Below are 27,189 nucleotides of genomic sequence, written 5' to 3' on the forward strand. Positions count from 1 at the left end.
ATCGTCATCACTCTCTGTATCATCAATAAAGTCGAACAACGTGGCCGTTCATCATCGCAACTGTTGGCATCAATTATAATCATCATCATTATACGTAGGGAAATTTCGCAAGATGCCTGCTGCTGTCACGTGTTCACATGGAAATTTCTCATCGCTAGTGATGACGATTATTATACAATTTGTAACATTATTCATAGGAATCAGTTACTTTGGAGCAAACGCATACGTTTTTCAAACCCGAACGCCACAAACTTGCGTTGAAGCTGCCACTAAATGTATGTAATATTTATCAGCCGCTGTCACGACAACAAATGTTCTCTAAATTTCACACAATTTCTTTTAATTTCTTTGGCACTTGAATAACCTCCTATATTCAGATCGATATGAACAGAACATACTGGGCCTCTCACCCAACGTTTCACAATACATGTATTTCAAGGAAGTGACCTGTGGTATTCAGAATGGCTATCCTGTTCTCACATTAAATTTTACGAGTGGCTCTCTCACGACCACGTCCAGCAAACCCAGCTTTCTGTACAATTCCAACTCAAACTATCTTTTGGAACCTTTTAATTTAATCTATGCTAGCTTGTTTTTCAATTCATCAACTTACATTAACACGGTTTGGCCATTCCTACATTTGAAAGACGTCTTGTTGACGGCCGAAAACTTTATGGTCACTGCTTCTGACACGGGTAATCTCTATTATGGAGGAAGTTGTGGAAAAATTATGGCCAATCCAAATGTGAAAGGTCTTTCTCTCATGTTGGGTTCTGTGTTTTTATCAAATTGTTCAATGATTGATGGATACTATGATAGTGTGGTTGGATTTGGAGCGACTTTAAATAATCCGCCACCAGATATGTCACCTACAAACCCAGCATTTGCATTGTTAACCAATTATTCAGGAAATTATTCATATTTTGGAGTTGGTTTTCAATCTTCAGGTGTTCCAAAAGTTGTTGATACATCATCAAGACTCTCTAGACTATTACGTGTCGCTTTTTTTGCTACATGTGATCTAAATGACGAATGCAGTGGAAATGGTGTTTGTATCTCAGTGAATACTGGATGTAGCTGTTTTTCAGGTTATTATGGACCAAAATGCAATTTACAAATGAACGATTTAACTCAAGCTGATCCTCAACCACCATCGAGTAAAAGCAGCACCGACGGAGATTGTATTTTATGGATTCGAGGAGAAGATACTTATGCAGATTCTATTTCAAATAGTGTGAATTATACAATCTCTAACCGATTATTCGTCCCAGGAGTGATGGGAAAGGCAATGTTTTTTGATCCGTCCAGTACTACCATCGAAGAAAGATTGGAAATTGGAAACTTTTTGTTTCCCAAAGATGAAGTGACTGTGTCTTTTTGGATGAAATCTTCCAATGAGGTTTGTAGAAATTATTTATGTGTTTTACCGTGAAATACTGAATGTTGAAACTTTTCTTGAACCAACTTAATGATTTTTTTCGAATACTTTTTAGGGAAGTCATTTGGAAAAAGGAACTCCATTGGCTTATCAAACAAGTGATCTTAATTTTGGTTTTTTGATCGACGACTACCGAAGTTTAAAGCTATCCGTGAATAGTTCTTATGAACCTCGTTCAAAGCTGAACGCAACCACTACTTTTGACACCACTATTAATTTGAATACGAATGCATGGTATCACGTTTTAGTAACATGGAGTTCCTCTACTGGTATTTTGAAACTTTATTTGAACGGAAATTTAACACAATTTGTCACAAATTATAAGAAAAATATTTCCATTCAACCTGGAGGAACATTAACGATTGCAAACCAAAGAGTGTTTTCCGCTCAAAAGACTGCCACTTTTACTTCAACCAATCGATTCAGAGGTTATTTAGACGAAATTGCAATTTTCAAGCGAGTATTGAGTCCAACGGAGATTTCAATTCTTGCTGAACCAGGTATATTTTGTTTTGGAAAATCTAGTAATGATCCAACGGTTTGCAGCGGAAGAGGCTCGTGTGTGTCATTTAACAAATGTTCTTGCTTCGCAACTGCGAATGGAACTCAATGCGAGACCTGTAATCAAGGTTATGTTGGTGATAAGTGCCAATACGTGACATGTGCTGGAATACCATCTTACAACTCTTCTGTTTGTTTAGGAAGAGGCGATTGTGTTGCAGTTGACACCTGTGCATGTACCTATACTTACAAATTTAGTGGACCCAACTGTGAGAATTTCACATGCAACAATGGAAATGGTTGTCAAAATGGAGTTTGTACAGTGAACCAAGGTAATGAAAAACAACCTGTCGACAATATTTGTAAATGCAATGCTGGGTTCTATTCAGATAATAATCAATGCTATTTCAATAAGTGTAATGGAAAACCGGCTACCGATCCAAATGTTTGTTCTGGAAAAGGTTCTTGTGTTGGCTTAAATACCTGTAATTGTAATCAAGGTTATCTTGGAGATAATTGTCAGTACAGCTATTGCAATGGTATTCCATCCAATGACACAAAAGTTTGTCATTCAAGAGGAACATGCACAGATCGAAGATGCTCTTGCAATTGGGCTTTGCCAACCAACTATGACGAGACTACTTGCAGCTGTTTGAATTACAAAACTGATTCAACATGTTTGAGCACAGTTCCTAAGGCCTCTGGCGATTTGACAGCTACAAGTCCACAACCTGATCAATACTTTGTGTTGGTACCTCCACAAAATCCAAAAATTCAAGTGACCATGCAAGACGTACCGTCCGTTGGATACATTGCGATGAATACCTTTAAGAGCAATTTGTATTGTTATTTAGAATTTAACTCACAATTAACAACTTACACAGCAGCAAACGTATTAAGCCAGCAAGATAGACCCTGGTGGAATTATGCATTCAACATTGAATGTATGTTAGATGTACCGCCAGGGCAAACAAATGGAACTCTGACCATACGATATCGAGACGTCTATACTCCAGATAATGGTTACATTATTGCGAAATTACCTCAAACCGTTGTTGTGAAAAACTTTGCTCTCACTGCTTACAGGTCAAATGTCATCATTTCTGGAGATTCAAAAATTTATGTTTCCTATAACGTTCCACTTCCTATCAACTCGGATATTTACCTTTTCAGTAGCTCAGGATCTACGACACTCTCTCGTTCCTTGGAGACTATTAATTTACTTGAAGGTAATGCATATTACAGTTTAACCATGTCATCCTCAAACTATCTATCAAATACCTTTGCATCCACCCGCATCCAATATATGGGATACAGTTTGAGTTTTTTACTTTTTAATCAAAATACGACGACTACCTATTTATATCCAAGCAGTGTCATTGAAAATGCGTCAGGGGGTAGATCTGTCTCTTTTGTTATACTTGTACAAGGACCTCTCACCAATGTGAACTCGGATTATAACTGTGTGCTTAAAGGAAATTTAGGTGCAATTAACAACGTGGGTGTGATTGGAATTCAAACAAACTCAACAACTTCCATTGTGACGTGCAACCCGACAATTATAACAGTTGCAGATCGGTATTCAGTGTCGGTGGTCTATATCGGTAAATCACAAAGTGCTATTAACTCAAATTATGCAGTCGGAACATCCCTTACCATGGATATCGTGAATGTTCAATCCATCGCAAGTGAAACAGTTTTTGTGACTCCTGACCTGTCAGTTGTCAAATTTAGATTTTCCACTAGTGTTCCTTATTCAGGTTCACAATACAGTTATGTATGTGTATCGAGTAACAACACAGTTTCAAACGCCGTTCTGACCGGATCAAGCATTGAATGCAATGTTGCCATTCCGTATGAGAACACTACCACCACTACCTCTCTTTCCATTGCAGTGAAACACAACTTGTTCATGTCCCAATACGTGTCACTCTTCAGAGCACCTTATATTTATCTCCTGAAGCAAGATATATCCTCTACTGTTCCTGCTGTACTTCAATGGAATCTTGGAAGAGTCAATGCCATTTTGAAAGTTTTTATTAACATTTACAATGACTTGAAGCAGAGAACATACTGTTGCCAAATAGATGGTAATACTTTTCAAGGTGTGGTCATTGGAAACAGAGCAGTGAGTTGCAATATTGACTATGCACTTTCAAATCCAAGCTTTGATAGCAATGGAATTTATTACACATCTCTTACTATTGCAGCTGACAATGGACAAGCTATCATTCCAGTATCAAATCCTCTTACTATTCCTATTGCTGGTAATTCTATTATTATTAATCCTCTCCAAACGAGTCGATTTTTATATTCTGAGAATAAGGCACAGAATTTCACACTCCAAAACTTTAAGCTTGATAAGGCAAAGTTCAACTGTTCAAATCTTTCTATTCAATTGAACAATTATGAAGGATCAAATTCTGTGGCAATTTTCCCAGCAGTTATACTTTCTGACTGCTCTGTGATCATCATGTACAATCCAAACACTGTATTATTTACAAACGAATATTATCCTGCAAATATTACTCCAAAAATTGAATTTGTTTATTCAGAGTCAGAGAAGAGTCAATTAATAGTATCTACTTATTACTATTTTGTGAGCAAATATTTACAAATTTCAGAGTCTTTTCCTTATTTGATTGATTATTTCATTTCACAAACTTTGAACAGCATTCTTTTGAAAGTCATTGCTGATGGTAAGATCAACACGAACTTTGAATACAAGTGCATTTTTGGAACCAACGAGTACCCTGTCACGGTTTTATCAAGTGAAGTATTTAGATGTGACATTTCCTCAACTGCATTTGGAGTTTCTTCACCTTCGAGTCTCAATGTTTACCTCAATGTCTCTAGAGAAAAAATCAGTAACGATAATATCATGGTTCAGGCAACAAGAAATAATTTCTACATTTCATTCACAACAACCAAGTTTTCACCCAATTATATGAACGTTGCTGAGGATTCACCAATTATTTTCAGCTACAGCAACTCCACTCCAATTATTGATACGGGCTCATATTTTAACAATTACTATCAAGTGGATTTGTATTCCTCTGCTCTCACTGTTCCAGTTCCTTGCCAAAAAACGGCATCAAAACAGATTCTCTGCAATGTGACATCGAATTTGCTATCAATTACCAATTCAGTTCAATCTTTTACTCCAACCATGAGGTCTATTATTTCAATTGACGGCACTAACTATAATACCATTCTCACTACCATGAGCCAAAAGGTTATTTCTTACAAACTTCAGACTATTCAAAAAACCTATCCTAAAGCGTTTATTTCAACCTCTATTTCACCCATTTACATTCAAATTCAGACTTCGTATGATCCAACGCTAAGTTTACAATGGGATTGTTTTTCACAATACGACCAAGCAAATTCAAGTATTAGATGGAATGCTAATTTTTTACAAAATGGAATTCTGATTTGCAATGTGGACAGTACAATTATTAATACGGCAGTGAGTGGTATTGTTAATCTTGGAGTTTATTTCTCTGTCAATAGTTTCACCATGGACAAACAACCTTTACAATACTCAACGTTCAGCCCCGCCATTTACTCTCTTACCACAGGAACCACCAAAATTGCATCCAATGACACAATCTTAACTGTCGGATCTTCTTTCGCCTTGAATATTACACATGCACAAAACATTCCAATGGAACTGATCACTAACGGTTTGGCTGTTTGTGTTTTGGGAAACAATTTAGTGGGCTCAATATATGGAACGTTGACATTTATGGGTGGAAATAAGTATTCTTGTTCGTTCCAGACAACTTCTAAAACCTATGGACTTTTAACACTCACCGTTGGATATTATGAAATTTATTCCACTCTTTCAAAAGTATTTGAATTTTCACTTTCCAACAACACCGATCAATTGATTACTACAATACCACTGGTATCCATTCAATCAGTGTCTCAGAGTTTTGTTCAAACCTTCAAGCCATTTTCTCTTTTAGTTGCTACCTCCTTCAACACAACAGCATCTTTTGGAGTTCCAACTTCATATGTGTGCATTTGGGAAAATAGCACTGGATCGATACGAGAAGTTGCAACTGTAGTGACTAGAGAAGGAGTTTTTAACTGTTCACTAACAGAAACCATTTCTGGACTTTACAAGCTTTCTATTGGAATTATTTTGAATTACAAGCCATCCAGTCGAATTACCAATACTCCATCTCAAATTAGTGTCATTGGTGGATCCTTTTTCACACCTTCCTATGGTCTCATTGGTGGAGATATGGTCACAATGTTAGCTGACTTTGCAAATACTCCAACCATCAATGCATACATGATTGGAGATAATTCTTCAGTATTTACATGCTCCTTCGTGAGTGATCAAAAATATTCGTGCACCACTCCAAATTTACTTTCCAATCCAAATTCGTACCGAACCTTTTATCCATATCCAGTGAAAGTGAACAACAATCGAATGACCGTTTCCTACATACCTTACATGCAAGTGAATGTCACGAATGTGTTTCCTCCATTTGTGTTGGAAGGAAAATCCTCCGAAGTGACCACCACATTCTCAGCTCCATTGACCCTATACTCAAACACAACGTTGGTGTTGGAGTTCTTTGACGGATTTAACACAAAGATTCAGAATACTCTTGATTTTTCACAAATTCAAAACACATCCACCTTGAAGGTATCTTCATATTTTGGAAAGGCAGCAAATTACATCATCTCAGCTTCAACAAATCACCTTGTGGATGGTTATCCAGTAATTATTAATATTGTTTCGAATGGTGGTTTGTTCCAAGTGTTGCAACCTTTTGATGTTCAATTTTCTTCTACACAAAGTGATATTTTACCTGTCAACTTGTTAAACGAGCTGTCGTTGGATATAAATTACAGATCACTCACTCCAACAGATTCTGTCAAACAAAATTTATATTGCAATATGGGAGGTCAAATCACAAAGGCTCAAATCAGTAGTACTGGAAATGGTGTTGACAAGTTAAAATGCAATGTGACAAGTGCATCCATTGGAAGCAATTTAGTCAGTATTATTTATTCAAAGGATGGTTATGTGGAAACATTGAGCTCTTTGATTTCAATCTATTTTGAGAGAAATTATGCTCCTCTTAATGCGACACCATTTGTTTCATTAACTAGCCCAGTGGATGTCGCCGTAGTGCTGAGTGGAAATCCCTTCGTGACGTCTGATCTACTTTTTGTCTGTGCTTCAGACGCAGCAACTGCTCTATTAGCTTCTGAAGCCATTGTTTCTGGAAGTAATATACAATGTCGAAACCTTAGAGGAAACACAAAAACAGCGTTTGACGTTTATGTCATGAGTCGACTTCGCCAAATTCCTTACAAATTGACTTCTTTGCAATTTAATGTTTATTTCCAGAGTTTGCAATCGATCTATTTTATTAATCCATTTGTCACTACACTCACTACAAATTCATTGAACCTTCCAGCCATTCAAATCTCAATTCCTGACATTCAAGTTCTTGAAACTGGAAAAGTAGTCTGTTTGGCTTATCTTGGCTCTAATTTACAGCAAGCCGTTTTATTGAACCAGGTTACACAAGGAACAGTCAATTGCCCATTCACTAAACAAATTACAAGCTCTATTGGTTCTAAAGGATATGTTGATATCTGTTTGGGTATCTATGATGATTTCTCAAAATCATACATCTTGATCACAAATAAGAAGAAACTGACCTATGTCAGTTCTCCTATTGTCATTGCTAATTGGAATTCGGGTGACATTTCTACATCAAATTTCAATGGAAAATCATTCCAACTTAATTTTGATACTTCTGCCTCTAACTTGAATTATAATGTTAAAATTAACAAGGATAGTGTATATTTGGATTTAGGTAGTTCAGTAGATAGTGGAATTTTATCATTTGTAGCACCATATATTGTTTCCAAGCAAAACTACTCAACGAATTCCCCATCCAATTATATTGCTGAACAATCGATTCCTGTAAGAAAAACCATGTTGCTTGATGTCATCAATACGGATATTCCAGTCTCTAATTCCCTTCGAGTTTCACAAATCAGTATTACTTCTCTCATTGTTTATGATTTGATGGATGTTGACAAAATTTCACCTTATGTATTCTCCATTTCTGATATGGTGACAAGAGGAAGTCGATTCAGTAAGGCCATGATGAGCTTTTCGAAATATTCCATTGATTCTAATTTTTCTTCAATTACTTGTAAAGTTTGGAATGGAGCAAGTTCTTTCAGTGTGCCTATTGTCCCCCTATCTTCCACAAGTGTGGAGTGTTCACTTCAACAAATCACTGGAACACCTGGAAAGTACAACATTCAACTCGAATATAATTCCAATGCCATCACTATTGCTAAATCCACTACACTCTTACAAACTGGATTGTCACTATCTAGTAGTAACACAATTGGTTCTTCATTGGGAGGCACGAACATTTCACTTCCTTTCATCATTGATTATCCAACCAATCAAACTTGGAACTCGTATTCCTATTCCATGTCATTCCTGTATCAAAATAATTTAATTCCATTTTCATCATGTTCGAACGCCATGACAAGTGTTATTAATTGCATGACACCAAAGATTGATCTTGTATATTTGAAATCACTTCAGTTACCAATTGTGGTGTTAATTGACAACAAACCATCCATGACATTGAATCCTCCGCTTTCAATTTTAAGACAACCTTTAGTGAGCTCCATCTCACCTTCATTTATTGATCTTCAAAAAGTATACACAGTTAGTGATCAAATGACATTTACTTTTGATTCAGTAGTGGATTATAGATTTAAACCAGCCGTGCGCTATCGAACCATTTCCAATCCACAATTAGTGACCAATGACATTTGGACATGTTACAAAAATTCAGCAAATTCTATCAAGTGTCCAATGCCAAACATTGTCACCAACACACCTGGATTCATTCTTGTAGAAATTAGTTTTGACGCTTTCCAATCATTTTACACTCATTCTTCCACCATTGAAATGAGTACAACTTCTTCCTTATCCATTTATCAAGTGAGTCCTCAACTTGTGGAAATGTTCACACCAACCATCGTGTCGATTACGTTATCAAATGCTCCAAGAAATGTTCAACCAAAAGTTAAATTGTTTGATGATAGCATGAGTGTGATTTATGATGCGTCATTTAGTGACATTTCAAATCAAATCACATTTTCGACAAGAGTGATTTCACATCCAACTCGTTCACTTTCATACAAGCTCTCTCTTGCAATTTCAATTGACAATGGGTATTCTTATATTAGCAAAGGAGATTCTATTAACTTTTATTCAAGTACCGTTTCTGTTTATCCAAAACAAGGAATCGCCGGACAGTTTGTGAATATTACTTTAAATGGAGTTCCAGAATCGACACTTTCTTCTCAAATGGGGTTGAAACTACGATTGAATGGAGTTGAATATTCCACTACACCATGTTCCATTTCTTCCAATCAATACTTTTGTTTGACTCTTCCAAATAGTGCAGGTATTTACAACATCATTCTTTACAACAGAGATACTTTTGAAGAATTAAGAGGTTTTGGAAATTTAATGTATAACATTGTCGATCCACCTCTTTATCGTGGTTTATATCCATCTCTCGTCTTCTCTTTCACCCCAAAAATTTCAATTCAAGGAACATTTTCACAGAGTTTCGACAAGAATCAACTCTTTGCAAAAATGTCTCTTGTGAATAACAATGCTGTGAAAAATTCGAGAAGTATTTTAGGGTCTGAGACAGAAGCACCTCTCTCAGTGATTGTTGTGGGACCTACAAGTATTGACCTTGCACCAACGTCTTCATCCAATGCATTGCCTTCTGGTGTTTATAACCTCATGCTATCCGTTGATTCTGGACTTACATTTACGGTTGTGCAAACCATGAATTATACAAGCGCTCTCTCGATCAAAAGAATTCGAAATGCAACTCCTGATTTTGTATTGGATGGGCAAATTTTGACCATTGTTCCAAATAATTTGTACATTTCTTTTGATAATGTCATTCCATGCTATGCAGCTTCTTCACTGAAATTCCTAATTACAACTTCATCAAGTCTTTCTTCAATTTCAATTAGTTTGGATTCAATTTATGCTCAATCAAACACGACAAGTAGTTCAGTATTTGAATGCAGTAGTACAGAAATGTATGTCTTATTCCCTGCTCTCAATGGGACGTTGTCTCAATACTCATTGCTTGGATTTCCATTTACTGTTTCATTTGGAATTACTTTTAATGACGTTGACATTTATTCCACTTCTGTCATTTTGAAAAACAAGTATGATGAACCACGTCTGGTCAGTGTTTATCCATTCATCATTGAACGATATCTTCCTACGACAGTGGTTGTTACAGGTGAAAATTTATTAGCAGCTGTCGGATGCCAATTTAATTTACCAGACTCTACGATCGTACGAGTTCCAAAAATTCCAGGCAATGTCATTTACGAGTTTTCCTGTCAAATTTCATACCAAATTGCAAATTTCACACGTTTCACTGTTCAACTCTATACTTCAAAACAAGAGCTCAGTAATAGTTATTACATGTACACTCATGAAAAACTCAAAATTTTGAGTGTCCATCCAAAACAAAGTTGGACCTATGAAAATATTCCAGTGACACTAGTTGTGGAAGGAATTGATCCCTCTCTCAAAAATGTTCAAGACCTACGAGCCATGTTTGGATCCTTCCTCACCAGTGAGCCATGCAGTATCGAATCAAGCAACACTGTCACTTGTAAATCTCCAAAACGTGAAAAAGGTTTCACATCCATTTCAATCAGTTATAATAGACGAGATTGGTACACTTTGAATGGAGAACTTTATAACCCTTCTACTCTTTCGACAGAAGCCAAGTCCATGTTTGAGTTTGTTGCATGTCCTGCCGGCTATGGAAGTCCATCTTTTAGAGAACCATGTTTGGAATGTAAACCAGGATTTTACAAACCAAATAATGGAAGTAATGAATGTATCAAATGTGCTCAAAATTCATATTCCACAGGTTATAGATCAACTGAATGTATTCAATGTCCTGTGAACTCTTTCACACTTGCTGAAAGTGCAAATTCTTTGGAGCTCTGTATTTGTAAAGCTGGTTATTACTTGAATCCAAAGCCAAAATCAGACTTGACAGATTATTGTGTACCATGCGATTCTACAAGTATGATTTGCAATCCAGGCTCTAAGCATCCTTTACCGAAATATGGATATTGGATTGGTACACATGATAATTATACAGTTTATAGTTGTGTTCCAGCAGAAGCGTGTGGTGGATATTCTATCAACAACTGTACGACTGGATATGTTTCTGGCAAATGTGGAGCCTGTGACATTGGATATTACAAATTTAATGGATTTTGTTCAAAATGTGGATCTGATGCTATTTGGAGATTATTAGGTTTTGGACTTGTAATGATTGTAGTCGTTTTGGCATTCTTATTAATCAGTAGTATTAAGGTTGCTCACTTGGCGTCTATTTCCATTGCTCTTTCATTCTTCCAAGTGGTTGCCATGTTTACAAAATATCAAATCAAATGGCCAGTAGCGATGGAATATTCTTTCACAGCTAGCTCAGCAACCATTTTCAACTCTGATTTTATTAATCCAAAATGTATCTTCCCTGAAATGAGCCATGTCACAAAATGGTACATTGTAACTCTGTTCCCATTCTACATTTTGATTCTATTTGTCATTTTATTTATTCTAGGAGTTATTCGAAATGCTATTGTTAATCGCTATGGGCATCATGTGAAATACGAATATTGGGAACCCTATCGTTATCACGATGATATAGATGAAGCTGAATATCTCATGCAAAAAGAAAAAGAAAAGAACGAAACTACCAAACAAAAGATGGTTCGAAAAATCAAAGAACAAATCTATGATTGGAAAATTTGGGTTAAAAATTTGTTGGTGTGGGTGAGAAATCTCTTGGTATGGATGTGCAAAGAAAAGATGACACCTCGTCAGATGAAAATTTTCTTTAATCAGCTCATCAACGGATTTACTGCATTTCTCAGTTTCACCTTTTCGTTTATCATTTCACAAGCTAGTGACATTTTCTATTGTACTTCACAACCTGATAACACGTGTGCACTAGTTGCAAGTCCAGATATTAATATTGGAGATTCACAATGGTATGCCATGTTACCATTGTCCATTTTATATTTTATAATCTTTGGTTTGGGATCGCCTGTGTTCTTTTTGGGTCTCTTTATTTACAAGAAAAAGTTGAAACATCAAATTAGAAGAGATTTATTGATTCACAATCCAGATTTGTCGAAACAAGATTTGAAGAAGATGAAATGGAAAGCTAAGAATCCAGTCTTGTTGGAGAAAGTGAAAGACTTTGATTTGAGATTCAAATATATTCAAATGAGATTTAAGAAGAGATTATTCTATTGGGAAATTATTATTACTTTTAGAAAGTTACTTCTCTCTATTTTCAATACCTTTTTATTGCCTTTACAAACAGTGACATTTGCATTAATTACTGTGTTTGTGGCATTTTTGTTGCATTCTCAATTTGTGCCTTTTAAGACCAAATTCCACAACTTGCTGGAGTGGGTTTCATTAGTGTGTACTGAGTTAGTTTTATTCTTTGGATTACTCTTTTTAGTGGACAATAATGTGTGGCTAGGAAACAGTTCGCTACGAAGTTTCTGTGAATGGATTGCAAGTATTGTCATTGTGACTTCAATTGTTATTGTGTTGGGCATGTTGATTTATGATATTTATGTGAGAAGAAAGAAAGACAGGAAAAAGGAACGACAAGCACGTTTGGAGCTCGAAAAGAAATATGGTAAAGAAAATGCAAAGAAGCTTCAACAACTCTATAACAAGCTTTTTGGTAATGCCATGATCAATATGACAAAAGTTATTTTGCTCGATGAAGATGAGAAAGAAAAGTGGAACATTGTTGAAAATCCATTATGTGAAACTAACAATCAATTTGAAGATGATGAATGGGAAGTTGTTGAAAATGAATTATTTATTCCTGATGATCAAGCTGCCTATGCAAGAATGAAAACTGCCAAACGAAAAGTAGAGTTCAATTTAACTCTCTTCGAATCAGATCATGAGTCAAGTGATGAAGATGAATGTCACACTATTCGTGATATTATGGAAGGCCTTGTGAACTTGAAACGTCTTCAAAAGAAGGTTCGTCTCGCAAAAGCTAAAGGAAGAAAAATGAAAAACAAGTTGGACAAATCGAAAGCAAACAAAATTCTTCAAGAAAACGAAAAATTACAAGCTGAAATAGAAATGTCACACAATTTAGAAATTGAGGCCTATTCTCAAGCACGTCTAAGATTGGATTCTCAGGTCAACTTATCCCCACGATATAGCAATAGGTCTCTTTATTCTCACGACGAAGAATCATCTATTGAGAGTAGTCCAAACGTTTCCTCGAGCGCTTTTGAATTTGGTTTTCAAAACTCTCCTAGAACTCCAAAAGCTAAGCGTAATGTCACATCAACAGCCAGTTTACCAGCAGCATCCGAGGAAGTGAGAATTGAGGAGTTTTAAGCCTACTTTCAAAGAGAATTAGTTTTGTGACAATATGTTTCTGTCCCTCAACAATGTTCCTATTTTACCGATTTGTTGAACAGTTCTGAGTAAAATGTTTTCACTCTCTGCAACATCTCTGCATGCTTTTGGATTTGCTCTTCTTTCAAGTATGGTGGCTCTAACAAATAGGACAAAACACTTGGCTCCTTCCCCAGCAACACAGAAATACATTCTTTTACACATGACGCTGTTTCTTCAATGTTGTAACCACCTTCCAAGGCACAGACAACCTTCCCTTTTGCTAGCTCCATCAGCAATGCTGTGAGATGGCCGTACACTTGAGGGGAACACAATTGGCCTCCAAGCTTATCACCTTTCACAGCATCAAACCCTGCTGAAACAAGCACCAGGTCAGGATTGTAAGATTTTGCCAAAGGGATAACAATTTGCTCGAACGCATTTAACAATTCCTGGTCTCCATACACCTCATCGAACGGAATATTAACAATAAATCGCTTAGCACCGTCATAGCTTAATTGTTCCAAGTTTCCAGTGTTAGGATAAAAATTGTTTCTTGTTTGATGTAGAGAAAAAAAGAGCACTTCTGGTGTTTCCATTATTGTCTCCTCTGATACATCTAAAAACGTGCTTCTAAATTGCTCCTCAAATATTGCTTGAGTGCCATTACCATGATGAACATCCCAGTCCACAATCACAACTCGCTTTGCAAGACCTCTTTTAAGGGCAGCATTTGCTGCCACTGCCACATTGTTTAAGAGACAAAAACCAGATGCTTTGTCAGAATAGCAGTGATGTCCAGGAGGCCGAATAACAGCAAAACCATTGTCCAGCTCTCCCATTAATACTTTTTGAGAGAGGTCCATTAAACCTCCACACGCTAAACGTGCAGCATTACCAGATTCTTCAGTCACAAACACGTCAGTTGTGTGATTGAACATATCCAATCTTGAGGCCATGACAGCATCTACATGATGTGGTGAATGAGTCCATTCTAACTCCTCTCTGGTGGCTTTTCGTCCCTCCATAATTGTGCACAATTTGTCAAAATTATTATCTTCAATACATGAACTCCAGATTGCAGACAACCGAGCAGGAGATTCGGGATGTGAAGCTCTCCCTACATGGCTCTGCATTCTTCGATCAAAAACAATACCAGTTCGTTTGAGAGGTGTTTGTATCTGACTGGCAGACTGTTCGAATGAATCATCGTCACTCATCGTTTGTGATCTCATTGTTCCGCTGACAATATAAGAAGCAAAAGGAATAACTGTTTGATCCATTAACATACACATTCGGCCACAGTCTTGTTGTAAAATACAATCTTCTTCCAAATCAAAGAAATCAGCAATGGCTTTGATGTCCACTTTGTATTTCAGAGCATTGAGAATAGACGATTTTTCAAGTGATTCTTCATTTACTGTGTTATTGGTTGCAATATTTCCTTCCATAGAATCTGATACATTCGTTGTGGTTCTGGCTCGATTTGGTTGCAGAGAGTGAGCTGATTCCGTTCGGAGCTTTTTAAAAGATGAAGGAATTCTATGAGGCTTGATTTCAATAAGAGGAAATTTGGCCTCAATCACTTGTTGGTTGTCTTGTTGAGAGAAAGATCCCGAACAAAGCGATGAAGGTAAAGGCTTGACGTATCGAACCGTAATGTAAGGAGCAGGTGAGGTGGTCTCTGAAGATAAAGACATTTTTTTAAAAACTGTAATTTTTAAAATCACTTTTTTGGAAACATACAAAACAATTAGTTCTTTCTTCTTGATGATCATCGTCAAAGGTAAAAGGTTGACATTCTCAAAGAGTGACGGAAGAGGGCATGGTGGAAATGAAATGTTCGGCAGTGGGAGCATCTTCTTTTCCGTGAAAGACTTTGGAGAAAATTGATAAATTATTCTTCTTTGATGGAGAAGTATTCGTGCTTGGCTGTTCGACAGAGATAGAAATTTCAAGCTCGTCTGTCAATTCGTCTTCATCAGCAGCGACTTGTTTATCGCTGCTTTCTTCTGACTCTTCATCCAAATTTTCTTCAGAGTCGTTCTTTAATTTACTGTCTGACTCGTTGTCCTGTGAAATTGAGAAAATGACAGCTTTGAACTTGTCTTTGAAAATGTCACTTGACAAAACTTCCTTAAACAATGAAGCAATGTGATAGGCTGGGTTTGAGTGAGTATTACCACATCCAAAGGAGCCAATTACTAGCGAGTCATGGCCTTTTCTTAAGGCAATTTCAAAATAGGAAGCAATTTTCTTTTTGATTGAATTCGCCAATTTGCTTGTAACAAACAATTCATATTGTATATCTTCATCGGAGTGTTCATCATTTTCTGTCACAACTGTAGAAGGGTCAGCTACTTTTCTCTTCTCTGTGGGAGGATTAATGTAAGGATACATGACCATCATGCTGATCGTGGCAGGATGTTTACAAAATGCATAACCCTCACTCTTTGGTTGACGAATCACTAAACAATGAGGAACATAAACACCTCCAAATTCTGGCAATGGATAAGTCCAAGTTCTGTTTTCATCAAAGCGATAAGGGTCAGCCAATGCAAGAGCCAAAGCCGATCTTCGGCACACATCCTCCTCTTGAGTATTTCCTCCTTTTGAATACGACCCGGCAGGTGACGTTTGGCTGCCACTAATCAAAATCAAGGGATTCATTTTGTTGGATCTTTTCAACATCAGTGCAGTTGACAGGACGTCACCCTCCACAACTTGAATAATTGTGTGATGCAAAGCATTTGTATCCTCTAATTCCTTGTTGTGATGATGTTTTGAGGGTTTTTTTGCTCCTGATGAAGTAATATGCACAACAGAATCATATTCTGCACAATCAATTTTTTCAGTTTGACAGCAAGTTTTCTTAATGCTGTTAAAATCAATATGAACGGTTCGAACTGGGACGCCCTGTTCTTCTTTAAAGTTGTCTTCGTTAAGCAATTGATCCTCTGTGCCTTGTTCCTCTTCTTCGATTTGCTTTTTTGAATTCTTATTGCCATTTTTTGCATTCTTTTTCTTTTGTTTCTTATCCTCTTTCCACTCATTCAATTCATATAAAGGTTCTTTATCCTCTTCTCTCTGTATTTCGAATCCGTCAAATGTTCCATCATCACCATTGTCATCATCGTCATCAAGATCTAAATCTTCCTCTTCTTGTTGCTTCTTTTTCCTTCTCTTCTTTTTGTTTTTCTTTGATGTTGCAATATTTTGTTGATCTATTTCATTCCTTTCATCTTTAACAATAATTTCTTCAAAATTCTTTGATTGAGTTGCTAATGAGGATTCTAATGTTGTCTTGTTCGTTTCTTGAGAAGAAAAAGAGGCGGTATTGGGTGATGATTTTCCACCCTTCTCCTCTCCATCCTCTTCCACAAAGTATTTACCTCTCAATAAGGTTTGCAATGTTCCCATTTGAACTAATTTACGTAAAGCTCTCCTCACATTGGCATATTCCTTCCACCGATGTTCAAAATAGAAGTAGTTCCAATCCTTTGGAGAAAACAAGTATTTCGTAAGAGCCTGTGCAAGCTCATTGGTCTGTTCTTTGGTTCTCATATATTTCAGAATTTTCTCATAATATTCACGAGGAATGTAATACTTTGGAGGTTTGAGAGCTGTAGTTCTTGCTCCGATGGTAATTCCAAGAGGTTGAGAATGGGCTGCAGCAAGAGGAGCAGCATTATGAAGGCTCGCTTTGCTACAGTAATAATCATTACAACATGAGAAATGTGTTCGGGATGATCATCATGATGAAACATTTTCCGATCGGAAAGGATAAAACCATAATGAATATTTATCATCATGATCATCAAAACCATTGAATATTTAATTGTTTTCCATGGTAATCATCATGAATCATTTCAATCGGATATATACAAATGACTTACTTTCGATATAATTCTCTTCTTCCCATTTTTTTGGATTTGACAACAAGATCGAATTATTATCCTCCACCACAACCCTATCAAAATATAAGTTCGACAAGATGTTTGAAGAGTACAAGATGCAATTCAGAATGAACCAACAATGAAGATTGCATCAATGAATTACTAAATTAATAATTAATTAATATTACATCTTGAAGAATTAAGGGAAGAAATAACCTCTTCATGTGTGGAGCTGCCTTTGTTGGTCCGATAAGGTTTTTTAATTAACAATGTCTTGAAAAGGAATATCATGAAAAGTAAATGATTTTCTTTATGGAGCTCGTAAGAATCTTTTGTGGCACGTCAACTGTCAAAGGTGAAAAAAATTGTGCAAAGCCTGAGGACACCTTCTCTTCTCTCGTATCGTTACTACTCACACTCCGACCACCACCACCAACACATCAAACGCACTCTATTTCTTTCATCATCATTCTCCCAACAAGAATAAAATTTTTTCATCATGTACGAACAATTGGTTCAACAGAAAAAGATTGAAAATTATTTGAAGAAGTTAAAAACAGGTGAGTTTTCCAATTTTGTGTTATATTAAAAGACGAATCGTTCTGGATGATGAACAATTTTGTGTCGTGTGTATTCAATTTATTATTATTGTCATAAACTCTTTTTCGATGATGACATCAATGAATGATGGGAATTGACCACTGACACATGACTCTTGATTCTATCATACAACCGTCATGATGATGATGATTCGATGATGATGTTCATTGTGTCTCATTCTCCTTTTCCTCACTGTGTGGATATATATATACTACTACTACTAATGGTTTCATGACAACACTTCCATTCATTATCATCATTCGTCAATATTTCACACACACACTCATGAATCACTCGTTCATCATCATGACTTTTCAATAATTACAACAAACAACAACAACACTTTCTCAACTTGATCTCTCAACATTTCACACAACCAACAACAACACAATCATTTCAACAACAACTGAAACAAATCATTCCATCATCAACGTCATCAACAACAAATCATTACATCAACAACAACAACAATAACAACTGAAACAAATCACAACAACAACAAATCCCTTCAGGATTCAAATGCATCAAACATGGTCGTCAAGGTTCTCCACACGAACGATGGGTCTCCATCAGTTCGAATTTTGACAAAATTATTTGGAAACCCATTCAAAACGATAACAAATCGAATAAGAAGTCCAATGAATCCATTTCAATATTCACAAAAATTGAAAAGGGTTGTAACACAAAACCATTCAAACGATCCAAGAAAGTGAAAGAAGAATTATGTTTTTCATTGATTGGTGAAGAGAGAACATTGGATTTTGAATTTCAAACCACTGAAGAGAGAGATTATTGGTTTGAAACGTTTCAAGCAGTGTTGGCATTGAATCAAAAAGCTTCGAATGCTGCATTGTCCAACAATAGTAAAGCTCAAGATCTTGACAAGGTGGCCAATGCGTTGAAAAAGTTTCATTTTGATATTGAATCGAGTGTGTGGAAATTTAGCAAAGTACTCACAAAGGGTTCCACATTTACGGATGAAGATTTTGCTTATTTGGGTTTAGCATTGAATGGAAATCCAAAAATTGAGACATTGGATCTCTCAGATATCAAGTTGACAGATCGACAATGTATTCCAGTGATGAATGGAATTCAAAGTACAACAAAGAATTTATCATCAATTATTTTATCGAATAATGAATTGACAGATGAATCATTGACTGCCTTGTCCAAAGCCATCAAAGACAGCAAATCCATTTCACTCATTGATTTATCAAGTAATCAAATCAGTGATCAAGGAACCGAAGATTTGGCATCTGTTTTGGTTCGTAACACAACACTGAAAACTATTTTATTGGACAAGAATGAAATTTATGACAATGGAGCAATTGCTTTGGCAGAATCCATTTTGAATGGCTCTTTGGTGGAGAGACTTTCACTCAATGATAATCATATTGGAAATAAGGGAGCTGAGCAATTGGCACGAACTCTGAAAAGCAATGAGAGTACTCTCAAATTTTTGGAATTGGCTCGAAATCCATTGGAATTTCCAGAAATTGCAGAAACGGAAGAGAATGATGAAGGTTTCTCTTTGGAAGTGTCACTCTTCTTGGCTGTGGATGGAAATAATTATGCAGATGTTGTTTTGCTTACTTTGCAAGGAGCTGATCCAAATTGTCAAAACGAAGAAGATGGAAAGACACCTTTACACATTGCTGCCATTCGAGGTGACAGACTCATGCTTGATTATTTGATTGAGCATCCATATATTGATATTAATGCAGTGGATGACAATATGACCACTCCAATCTATTGTGCGATGCAATACAAACAATACGATGTGGTCAAATTGTTATTAGAAAGAGGAGCAGATTACAAAATTGGAGATCGTCACAAAAAGACCATTCTTCACTTGGCTGCTGAACAGGGAAACAAGGCCATCTGTAAGGATCTAGTGGAAAAGTATAACGACAACATTTATGTAACAACCGACGAAGACATGACACCTTTACACTTTGCTGCGCAGAATTTGCAAAAGGAGGTTGTACAATATTTATTGGAACAAGATTTAAAGACGAGAAAGAGTAAGGAAGCTCCAAATTCACAAGAAAATGGAATGGATGACAAACCTGCTGGAGTGATCCTCTATGTGAACCAACAGGATATTCACCGACAAACTCCTCTCCACAAAGTTTTTGTAAATCCTAATCCAGATATTGATATTGCAAAATTATTGGTTCAAAATGGAGCTGATGTATCGATTGAGGACAATAATCGCAGGACACCTCTTCATGATGCAAATGAAAAGGTGAAGCAGACCCTTTTGATCGAATCTCGTAACTTTATGTCACGAAAGGGATTGTAAATAGTGTGAGTTTTTTTTAACAACAACAACAACATTTCAAGATGCAGGCCACCACACAACAATATTCTCTTCCTCAATCAAAAACCACTCTCGACTAGTTTTCAAGGTGTGTTGACAATGATCATTATTTCATGGGCAAATATTTGTCCGTATTTTCAAAATGATAGTGTTATACTCTCCAGTCAACATTCTCTAATTTTGTTTCTTTTTCTTAATAAATTCAACGATTCATTCCTATCGTTTCAATTATTCCAACATTTCATCATTTGTTTCAACATGACTCAAAGGACGACCCATTTTCTCAAATCTGAAACCAGGTTCATACATGTGATGTGAAATCATGTGTAAATCTCGTTCCTCACTTGTTTTAAACATTTCATTACATATCGACTTGTCCTCCACCAAACATTGATACATTTTCATTGTGTTCTTTTGTAAACAAACTTCAAAATAGGAAGAATGACATTCCTCCAAATGAACACCCAACAAAAAAGCACTCGGAAAGATTAATTCACATTCGGAACACAAGTGGCAATGAACTGACTCATAGTGATGTTCAAATTCAAACATGTCCTTTAATTCTTGTTCACATAATTCACAAAAAACTGAAGAAGTGTTCATAGAATCCGAAATTTGGCAATTTTCTGATGAATGCTGATTATTATATGTTTGATGGTTTTCCAAATTTTCTTCCAAATGTTCCTTATGGATTTGAGAGTTCTCAACAGCTCTATATTTTGTTTCTACTTGCCAAGTTTTTTCGGAATTTGTCTCGGAAAAGAAGGAATCAAAGGGTGAAATGAGCCTCCGAATTCTTGTCGTGTTTCTGTGCATTTTTTTTTGATGCACCTATTATTATTAATTATTATTATTTTTTTTGATAATAACTAGGCATGACTTTTATTAATTATTATTATTAATAATTATAATGTAATATATAAATTCGAAACGGTCTGAAATCCAAGTCTTCGTTGTTGACAAATGCCACACACTTTTTTCTTGAAAAGAATGGAGACAGACCGACCACACTTTTGTCCTCAATTAGAATCCCAGCTGGATTCGGTGTACATTGTCAACAATAAATGAATTGTTCTTGGAATGTAATTAACCTTAACAAAATGCTCCAGAATGAAACAGTAAATATATATAAATAAAGAAAAAAGGACCTTTACGAATCTCAGTGCCATTACTATCGATTACGACTTTGGAGGACATGCATTTCTCCGTTGTAAGAACAATGCTTGTGTGAGAAATGGTCGCCGACTTGAATCTTTTTTAGTCTTTCTTCTTCTTTTGTTTGTATTCAAACACACTTCTTATCCAATGATTTCATGTATTGTTGATGATAGCGAGAAGAAGAAGAAACGAAAATTTCATACAAGTGACAATTCTTGGCTATTCCAGAACACCTACTGATGCTCGAGACAATTGATTGATTGAATTTCTTTTTTGCTCTGGCCATAGCTCGGAATATTGCGTCGCTTTCGTATATCTCGCAAAAGGGGCGGTCAAATAATCAAAAAGTGCATGGCTTATCAAAGTCCATAGCTGTCTGGGACCACCACTCACCATTTGAAAAAGTAAAAAAAACATCTCATTTGCGATTCGCAAGATAACAATCCATTATTTTGTTGACATAACCACAAGCACTACAACTTGTCGTCGTTGACACTGAATTCATTTTGGCATAACGTTTTGTGTGTGATTGTTGTAGCAATATACTCTAGGATTTTTAGAGACATTACACAAAGTGCTGTTCTGAACTGCCTCGTTGTCTGTGCATTCACTAATCTGATCATCAACTCTATCATTCATTGTCAATTGAAACTAACACCAAGATGAGTCTATTTGTAAGATCATCCATGAATCTGATGGATTTCGTTCAACAACAACTTCCATCTAATAATCATAAGAAACTGCTATCTCCCATCGATGACCAACCACTGGTTCAGCAACCACCAAAACAAAAGGAGGAATCCTCGTGTACGAGAAAGAGTGAGAGACGAGAGGTCATTCGGGTTGTAGAAAACAGAAGGAAACTTTTCATTGCTCACGTGAAAGAAAAGAAGCATGCTCTGGATCAAATTGAAAAGAATGTTTCTGCCACACTCTCTTCAAAAGAATGGACGTCTTTCCACTCAAAACAGGGTCTATACAGTTGTTGTTATGCCTGTCAGGACGTTAAATGTGATTTTGCATCACCACCAGTCATTACACCAAGGAGATTTTGTGTGGTTTAAAAACTCTTCCCTACACTTCATTCTCACAACATGAACTTCGCATGTGAGACTTCTCTTTCAAAATACTCTGTACAATTTTAACTTCTAACTGTTTCATATGTCTCGAGAATATGTATATATGTACACTGTTAAAAAGGTATTCTTCGACTCTTTAATTAGAGTTCCAGATCATCATCTGGATCTTCAGCCTCATATTCATCATCTGAATCAACAATAATAAATCCTTGCTTTTGCTGTCGTTGTTCCTGTGGCGTTTTGTTCGATTGATTCATTAATCCGTCCCTCGTGTAGGGCAGCTCAAGAGCTTCCCTAGCTCTCTTTTCCTTTTCGGTAAGACCAATCTTGAAAGTGACTTGTCGCTCAATATCTTCTTTTGACATGGGGCGATCCATTCTCTCTTGTCTGTGCTTTTCTTTCTCTCTTTCTTCGAATGTATCCAAAAACGTTGTTCCTGTCGTTTTCTTCTTGAAGCTTGTGTCATGATGATGATCATGAGAACAACCTGCTCCATGTACATGACCTGTCTCTGAGTCTCCTCCAATGGTAATGTGACGCCTTTCTCCAACCTTACGCTTAATTGTAACTCCTGATGATACAGGATTCATAGAATCTGTTGGGACAGTCTTTGGCTTTTCTTCCTCATCATCCTCATCTATATCAACCTTGGATTTGCTCTTCTTTTGTCTCTTTGGAATGAATGGGTGTTTGACATGAACAATTGCTCCTTCGTCTTCAGATGTTGGGTTCACTTTGTAATATTCGTCATTAAACAAGAGCTTGCCTCCAGGCCTTAAACTATAAATGTCACATCTAAAATCTACGGCAGCAATGTTCAGAATTTTCTCTTCAACCTCATCTTCATCTTGAGCTGATGAAGATTCCTCGTCTCCTTGTTTTTTCGTTTTTGAACCTGTAGCTACGGGGAAATAGAATGTTTCTTCTTCATCCATATCGTCTGATGCAACTAATGAAACAATTCCTTGAGCATGCAATTTGTATTGCTCCACTACCGAGCTAGAATGTGTATCTGTATGTACCACGCTTACCACAGAACAAACCTTTGCTCTGTTCTCTGCCGTGATTGATAATTGCAAAAGTTTGTGAACGAATTGAAACGCTTGACTCTCTCCAAACCAAACTCCAAGAGAGCTCAGTGAATTAATAACTACAAGTACTTTCTTTCCTTTTCTTACTTCCTTTGAGCTATCAGAGGCCCAAATTGTTGACAATATTGTCGTGATGTGTTTATACAGATCGTTAATCTTTTCAAATTCTGTTGCGTCAATGCGAATCATCAATTTATCTTCACATTCCTTCTCTGATTCGCTGTCATCTCCTTCTTTAGTCTTCTTTTTCTTCAGTAGTTGAGCATTACATCGATCCAAATCAAATTGAAGCTTTTTCGGAATCTGTTGTTTATAATCTCCTCCATCAATAAACAGCAATCTAATTTCTTCTTGTTTTTGACTTTTTAGTATATCATCTTCCGAGAGTTTGTTGGATGATAATTTAGTGCTCAAAGCCTCATTGCTATTATTATTATTTTCATCATCACTGTGTTCATCCGAATGCAAAAACAATTCGTGTTCTTCCAATGGGTTAAAAGAAGCAGCACTTATCACTCTCTTCACAATCTTATTCAACAAGAATTGAACATAATATTTGCTATTGCAATTTCCAAACAAGAAAAGATTTGGATATTGTTCGGAATGGAGAAGTAATTGTTGAAGAAACATTTTTTTCAAAGAGTGTGTGATGCAGAATCCAGAAGCTCATTGTTGAAGTCCATCTTTGTGAGAAAGAATTTCAATTCAGAATTCTGTGTGTTGTGCACAACTTACTCGGAAAGATGATAAGTGTGTGAGTAATGTGCCTTGTGGTCATGTCCAAACAAAGTTGTTTCTAGAAAGTTTCTTCGTCGTTCATGGTGAGCACCATCTTCAACATAATTATTATTACCAACAAAATAATGATGGGTTTATTAGATTCAAATTCCAAAAAGAATAATTAAAGTGTGATACAGGCAGTCCTACTACTAGATGTTTCCCGTTAGAGAGAGATACAAGAGTCGAAAACGTGTTGTTGTATTCGTCAAACCAAAAATTTACTTTTGGGAGAGTTTGCTTCCCACATAGGTCCACCACCACAAGAAGGTGAAAGTAATTGGGCCTCCCATCATGAAAGCCATCATTCCAAGGACGGTAGATTTCTTTGGTGGGCCATCTGTTGAAGACGCGCAAACATGTGATGATATTTATATTATTGGTTGACCAAAGTGTTGATGCAGGTAACAAAAAACGATGTTTCAAGGATTAATAATCCAAAACACTTTAGAGAGGAGGAAATAATACTTACTGGTAAACATGACCAACTAGAGTTTAAATGATATCAACCAATATCAATCCAAAAGAGAATATCATCCAAGAATAACATTTGAACAATAGCATGTAGTAAATAAACAACACCGAAAGGATTCTCAAAATTCATCCACAATGAAATTTCAAGACCCTGAACGTACCTCGTGATGATGATGATGACCATGCTCCTCACCATGGTGAGCATCGTGTCCTCTTCTTGGCAAGACTCTCTTTGCGCTTCTCAAGATTCTGCTGAGCATTTTTTTCGGGTGATTGTTGGTTGACTTTGTAAGAGATTCTTTTTTGGTAGTTTTTTTCTAGTACTTGAGGCTCCTATTTTCGAAATCTTGGTGCCGAAATAAAAGAATCCTCAATCAATAATTGAACAACCTGAGTCATCTTCATTGAGGGTTCACAAATTGTAGATGAATTTTCAATTCGCTTGAAAAAATTGGCATGCATCATATATTTTCTTAAATATGTAAAAGAAGATTTCTGAAAAGAAAAAATGAGTTCAGTGAGTCAGAGAGCTTTCTTCTCCTCGATGACGAGAAGCTCCACTATTGGTCTGAGAGGATCTTTTGCATGGTCATCACCATCATTGTTTGCATGTAAAACTCCAAACTCCAATTATTATTATAACTTATTCAATGTTCGGAATGGAAGAACTAATTTAATGAATTTTTGTCTTCTCGGAGAGGAACGACGTTTGAATTTTTCAACTTTATTAAATTATCAGCTCGATGATGCATCGCAACAGTCGCCGACAATTCAGCAACAAGATAAAGAGATTAAACAGGCCAAAAATTTATTTAAAGAAGGGTTTACTGAATTTGAAAACAAACAGTACCTCAAGAGTTATGAGTTATTTATCAAAGCCTTCATCATTTATGATAAATATCACATGTTAAACAGGGACATTAAAAATAATGATCCACTTGATACGGTTGAGAATCTTTTAGCACTTGCTGTTGGATTGAACAATTTTGCAGAGACACTCAGATACATGGCAAAATCTGGTATTGTTGCTCCGACACTTGCAAAGCTTGGATTGAAGGCTCCATCATCATCGACTGGAACAGCAGCTCCACTTGTCTATACATCGAAGGATTCTATGAAATTTTACACTCAAGCTGAACAATTATATGATCAATATTATGCCTATCTCAATAACGTTCTACCTAGTGATGTAGAGAGAAAACGATTGGAGCTTCAACTGTGGAGAGGTACACTTTACAATAACGTTGGACTGTATTTCATGGAAAATAGAAAGGATTTTTTCACAGCAACCAAATGGTTTGAAAGAAGCGCTACTGAAAGAGGAAAGCTTGTACTAGCTCTTGAAGAGTTGGAAAAGAAGTCACCAACTGAGAATTCGGCTATGGCTGAAACAAACAATTTCGGAGAATCAGTCGACCCCTTGAATTCGAATGATCAAAGAATTCATCATGCAATTACAAGAAATAATATTGCTCAATGCTACTCAAATTCAAAGCAAATAACTCTTGCCTTAGAAAGTTATAATTACGCATTGAAGGTGTTTGAGGAAATGAAAGCAAAAATGAAGGAAAAGAATATGGACACCAAAACTCCAGAATCCAAAAACACCATTGCCAATAGATTGCATGTGATTGTGCTGAATAACATGGGACTCATGTATCACGACATGGGAAAATATGAACAGTCTTTGGTATACTTTACTGAAGCGTTCCACATGTTTACTGGAGGGCCTGTTATTGGAGAAAAATTAGGAGAAGAAGGTCTAATTGTCAATAACGCGTATGGAACATCATATTTCGGTGAAGAATTAGGAGTCACTCTTAGCAACATGGGAACATGCCTATTCATGCTTGGAAGATATCGAGAATGTGAACAATTCTACACACAAGCCGCTCAACTGTTTGATGCCATCTACACAAACACACCAAATCACAAAAATATTGCACAAATTAGTCTACAATTAGCTCTCTGCTTGAAACAAAAACACTCTGCTAAGGAAGGAGAAAAACCCAATAGAGACATGCTGGCTGCAGCAACCTCTCTTGCATTGGCAAAACAAGATGCTTCCTACTTTATCAAAATTGATGAATCTTCCTCCGAAGAAAAGATTGCAGATGAGAAATTAGTTCGTTCCTTATTGGAGAAGGCTCGAAAGATTACACTCACCCTCAATGAGGCCAATGTAGAGGCAGCAGAAAGTGCTAAAAAGTCTTCCATGTTTTCCAAGATGTTTGGAAAGAAAAAGTAAACAACGAAACGGAAATGCGTTAGATTCCTTAAATCAACAATTCACCCTTTTCAAATTGAAGATTTCTTACTGGAGATGGCGGTTGACAC

General features: G+C 36.4%; 9 protein-coding genes across 9 annotated transcripts; 4 read left to right on the forward strand and 5 right to left on the reverse strand.

The window, feature by feature from the left end:
• Positions 1–427: 427 nt before the first annotated feature.
• FDP41_005263 (uncharacterized protein) lies at positions 428–13,454 on the forward strand (the record flags this gene model as incomplete). Its single annotated transcript, XM_044708769.1, has 2 exons — positions 428–1,399; positions 1,494–13,454. The coding sequence occupies 2 exons, from the start codon at positions 428–430 to the stop codon at positions 13,452–13,454; spliced, it is 12,933 nt and encodes a 4,310-aa protein (XP_044560649.1).
• Positions 13,455–13,513: 59 nt separating this feature from the next.
• FDP41_005264 (uncharacterized protein) lies at positions 13,514–15,154 on the reverse strand (the record flags this gene model as incomplete). Its single annotated transcript, XM_044708770.1, has 1 exon — positions 13,514–15,154. One exon carries the CDS (start codon positions 15,152–15,154, stop codon positions 13,514–13,516), a length of 1,641 nt encoding a protein of 546 aa, XP_044560650.1.
• Positions 15,155–15,257: 103 nt separating this feature from the next.
• FDP41_005265 (uncharacterized protein) lies at positions 15,258–17,376 on the reverse strand (the record flags this gene model as incomplete). The annotated part of the gene is made up of 2 exons (XM_044708771.1): positions 15,258–17,160; positions 17,351–17,376. 2 exons carry the CDS (start codon positions 17,374–17,376, stop codon positions 15,258–15,260), a joined length of 1,929 nt encoding a protein of 642 aa, XP_044560651.1.
• A 473-nt stretch (positions 17,377–17,849) lies between these two features.
• FDP41_005266 (uncharacterized protein) lies at positions 17,850–20,255 on the forward strand (the record flags this gene model as incomplete). The annotated part of the gene is made up of 2 exons (XM_044708772.1): positions 17,850–17,910; positions 18,463–20,255. The coding sequence occupies 2 exons, from the start codon at positions 17,850–17,852 to the stop codon at positions 20,253–20,255; spliced, it is 1,854 nt and encodes a 617-aa protein (XP_044560652.1).
• Positions 20,256–20,501: 246 nt separating this feature from the next.
• Positions 20,502–21,089, reverse strand: FDP41_005267 (uncharacterized protein; the record flags this gene model as incomplete). The annotated part of the gene is made up of 1 exon (XM_044708773.1): positions 20,502–21,089. The coding sequence occupies one exon, from the start codon at positions 21,087–21,089 to the stop codon at positions 20,502–20,504; it is 588 nt and encodes a 195-aa protein (XP_044560653.1).
• Positions 21,090–22,093: 1,004 nt separating this feature from the next.
• On the forward strand, positions 22,094–22,495 carry FDP41_005268 (uncharacterized protein; the record flags this gene model as incomplete). The annotated part of the gene is made up of 1 exon (XM_044708774.1): positions 22,094–22,495. The coding sequence occupies one exon, from the start codon at positions 22,094–22,096 to the stop codon at positions 22,493–22,495; it is 402 nt and encodes a 133-aa protein (XP_044560654.1).
• A 155-nt stretch (positions 22,496–22,650) lies between these two features.
• FDP41_005269 (uncharacterized protein) lies at positions 22,651–24,231 on the reverse strand (the record flags this gene model as incomplete). The annotated part of the gene is made up of 1 exon (XM_044708775.1): positions 22,651–24,231. The coding sequence occupies one exon, from the start codon at positions 24,229–24,231 to the stop codon at positions 22,651–22,653; it is 1,581 nt and encodes a 526-aa protein (XP_044560655.1).
• Positions 24,232–24,599: 368 nt separating this feature from the next.
• Positions 24,600–25,112, reverse strand: FDP41_005270 (uncharacterized protein; the record flags this gene model as incomplete). The annotated part of the gene is made up of 3 exons (XM_044708777.1): positions 24,600–24,718; positions 24,851–24,866; positions 25,014–25,112. The coding sequence occupies 3 exons, from the start codon at positions 25,110–25,112 to the stop codon at positions 24,600–24,602; spliced, it is 234 nt and encodes a 77-aa protein (XP_044560656.1).
• Positions 25,113–25,360: 248 nt separating this feature from the next.
• FDP41_005271 (uncharacterized protein) lies at positions 25,361–27,100 on the forward strand (the record flags this gene model as incomplete). Its single annotated transcript, XM_044708778.1, has 1 exon — positions 25,361–27,100. One exon carries the CDS (start codon positions 25,361–25,363, stop codon positions 27,098–27,100), a length of 1,740 nt encoding a protein of 579 aa, XP_044560657.1.
• Positions 27,101–27,189: the final 89 nt, after the last annotated feature.

The sequence above is a fragment of the Naegleria fowleri genome (assembly GCF_008403515.1).
Source record: "Naegleria fowleri strain ATCC 30894 chromosome Unknown tig43, whole genome shotgun sequence".
NCBI classification, from domain to species: Eukaryota; Heterolobosea; class Eutetramitea; order Acrasida; family Naegleriidae; genus Naegleria; species Naegleria fowleri.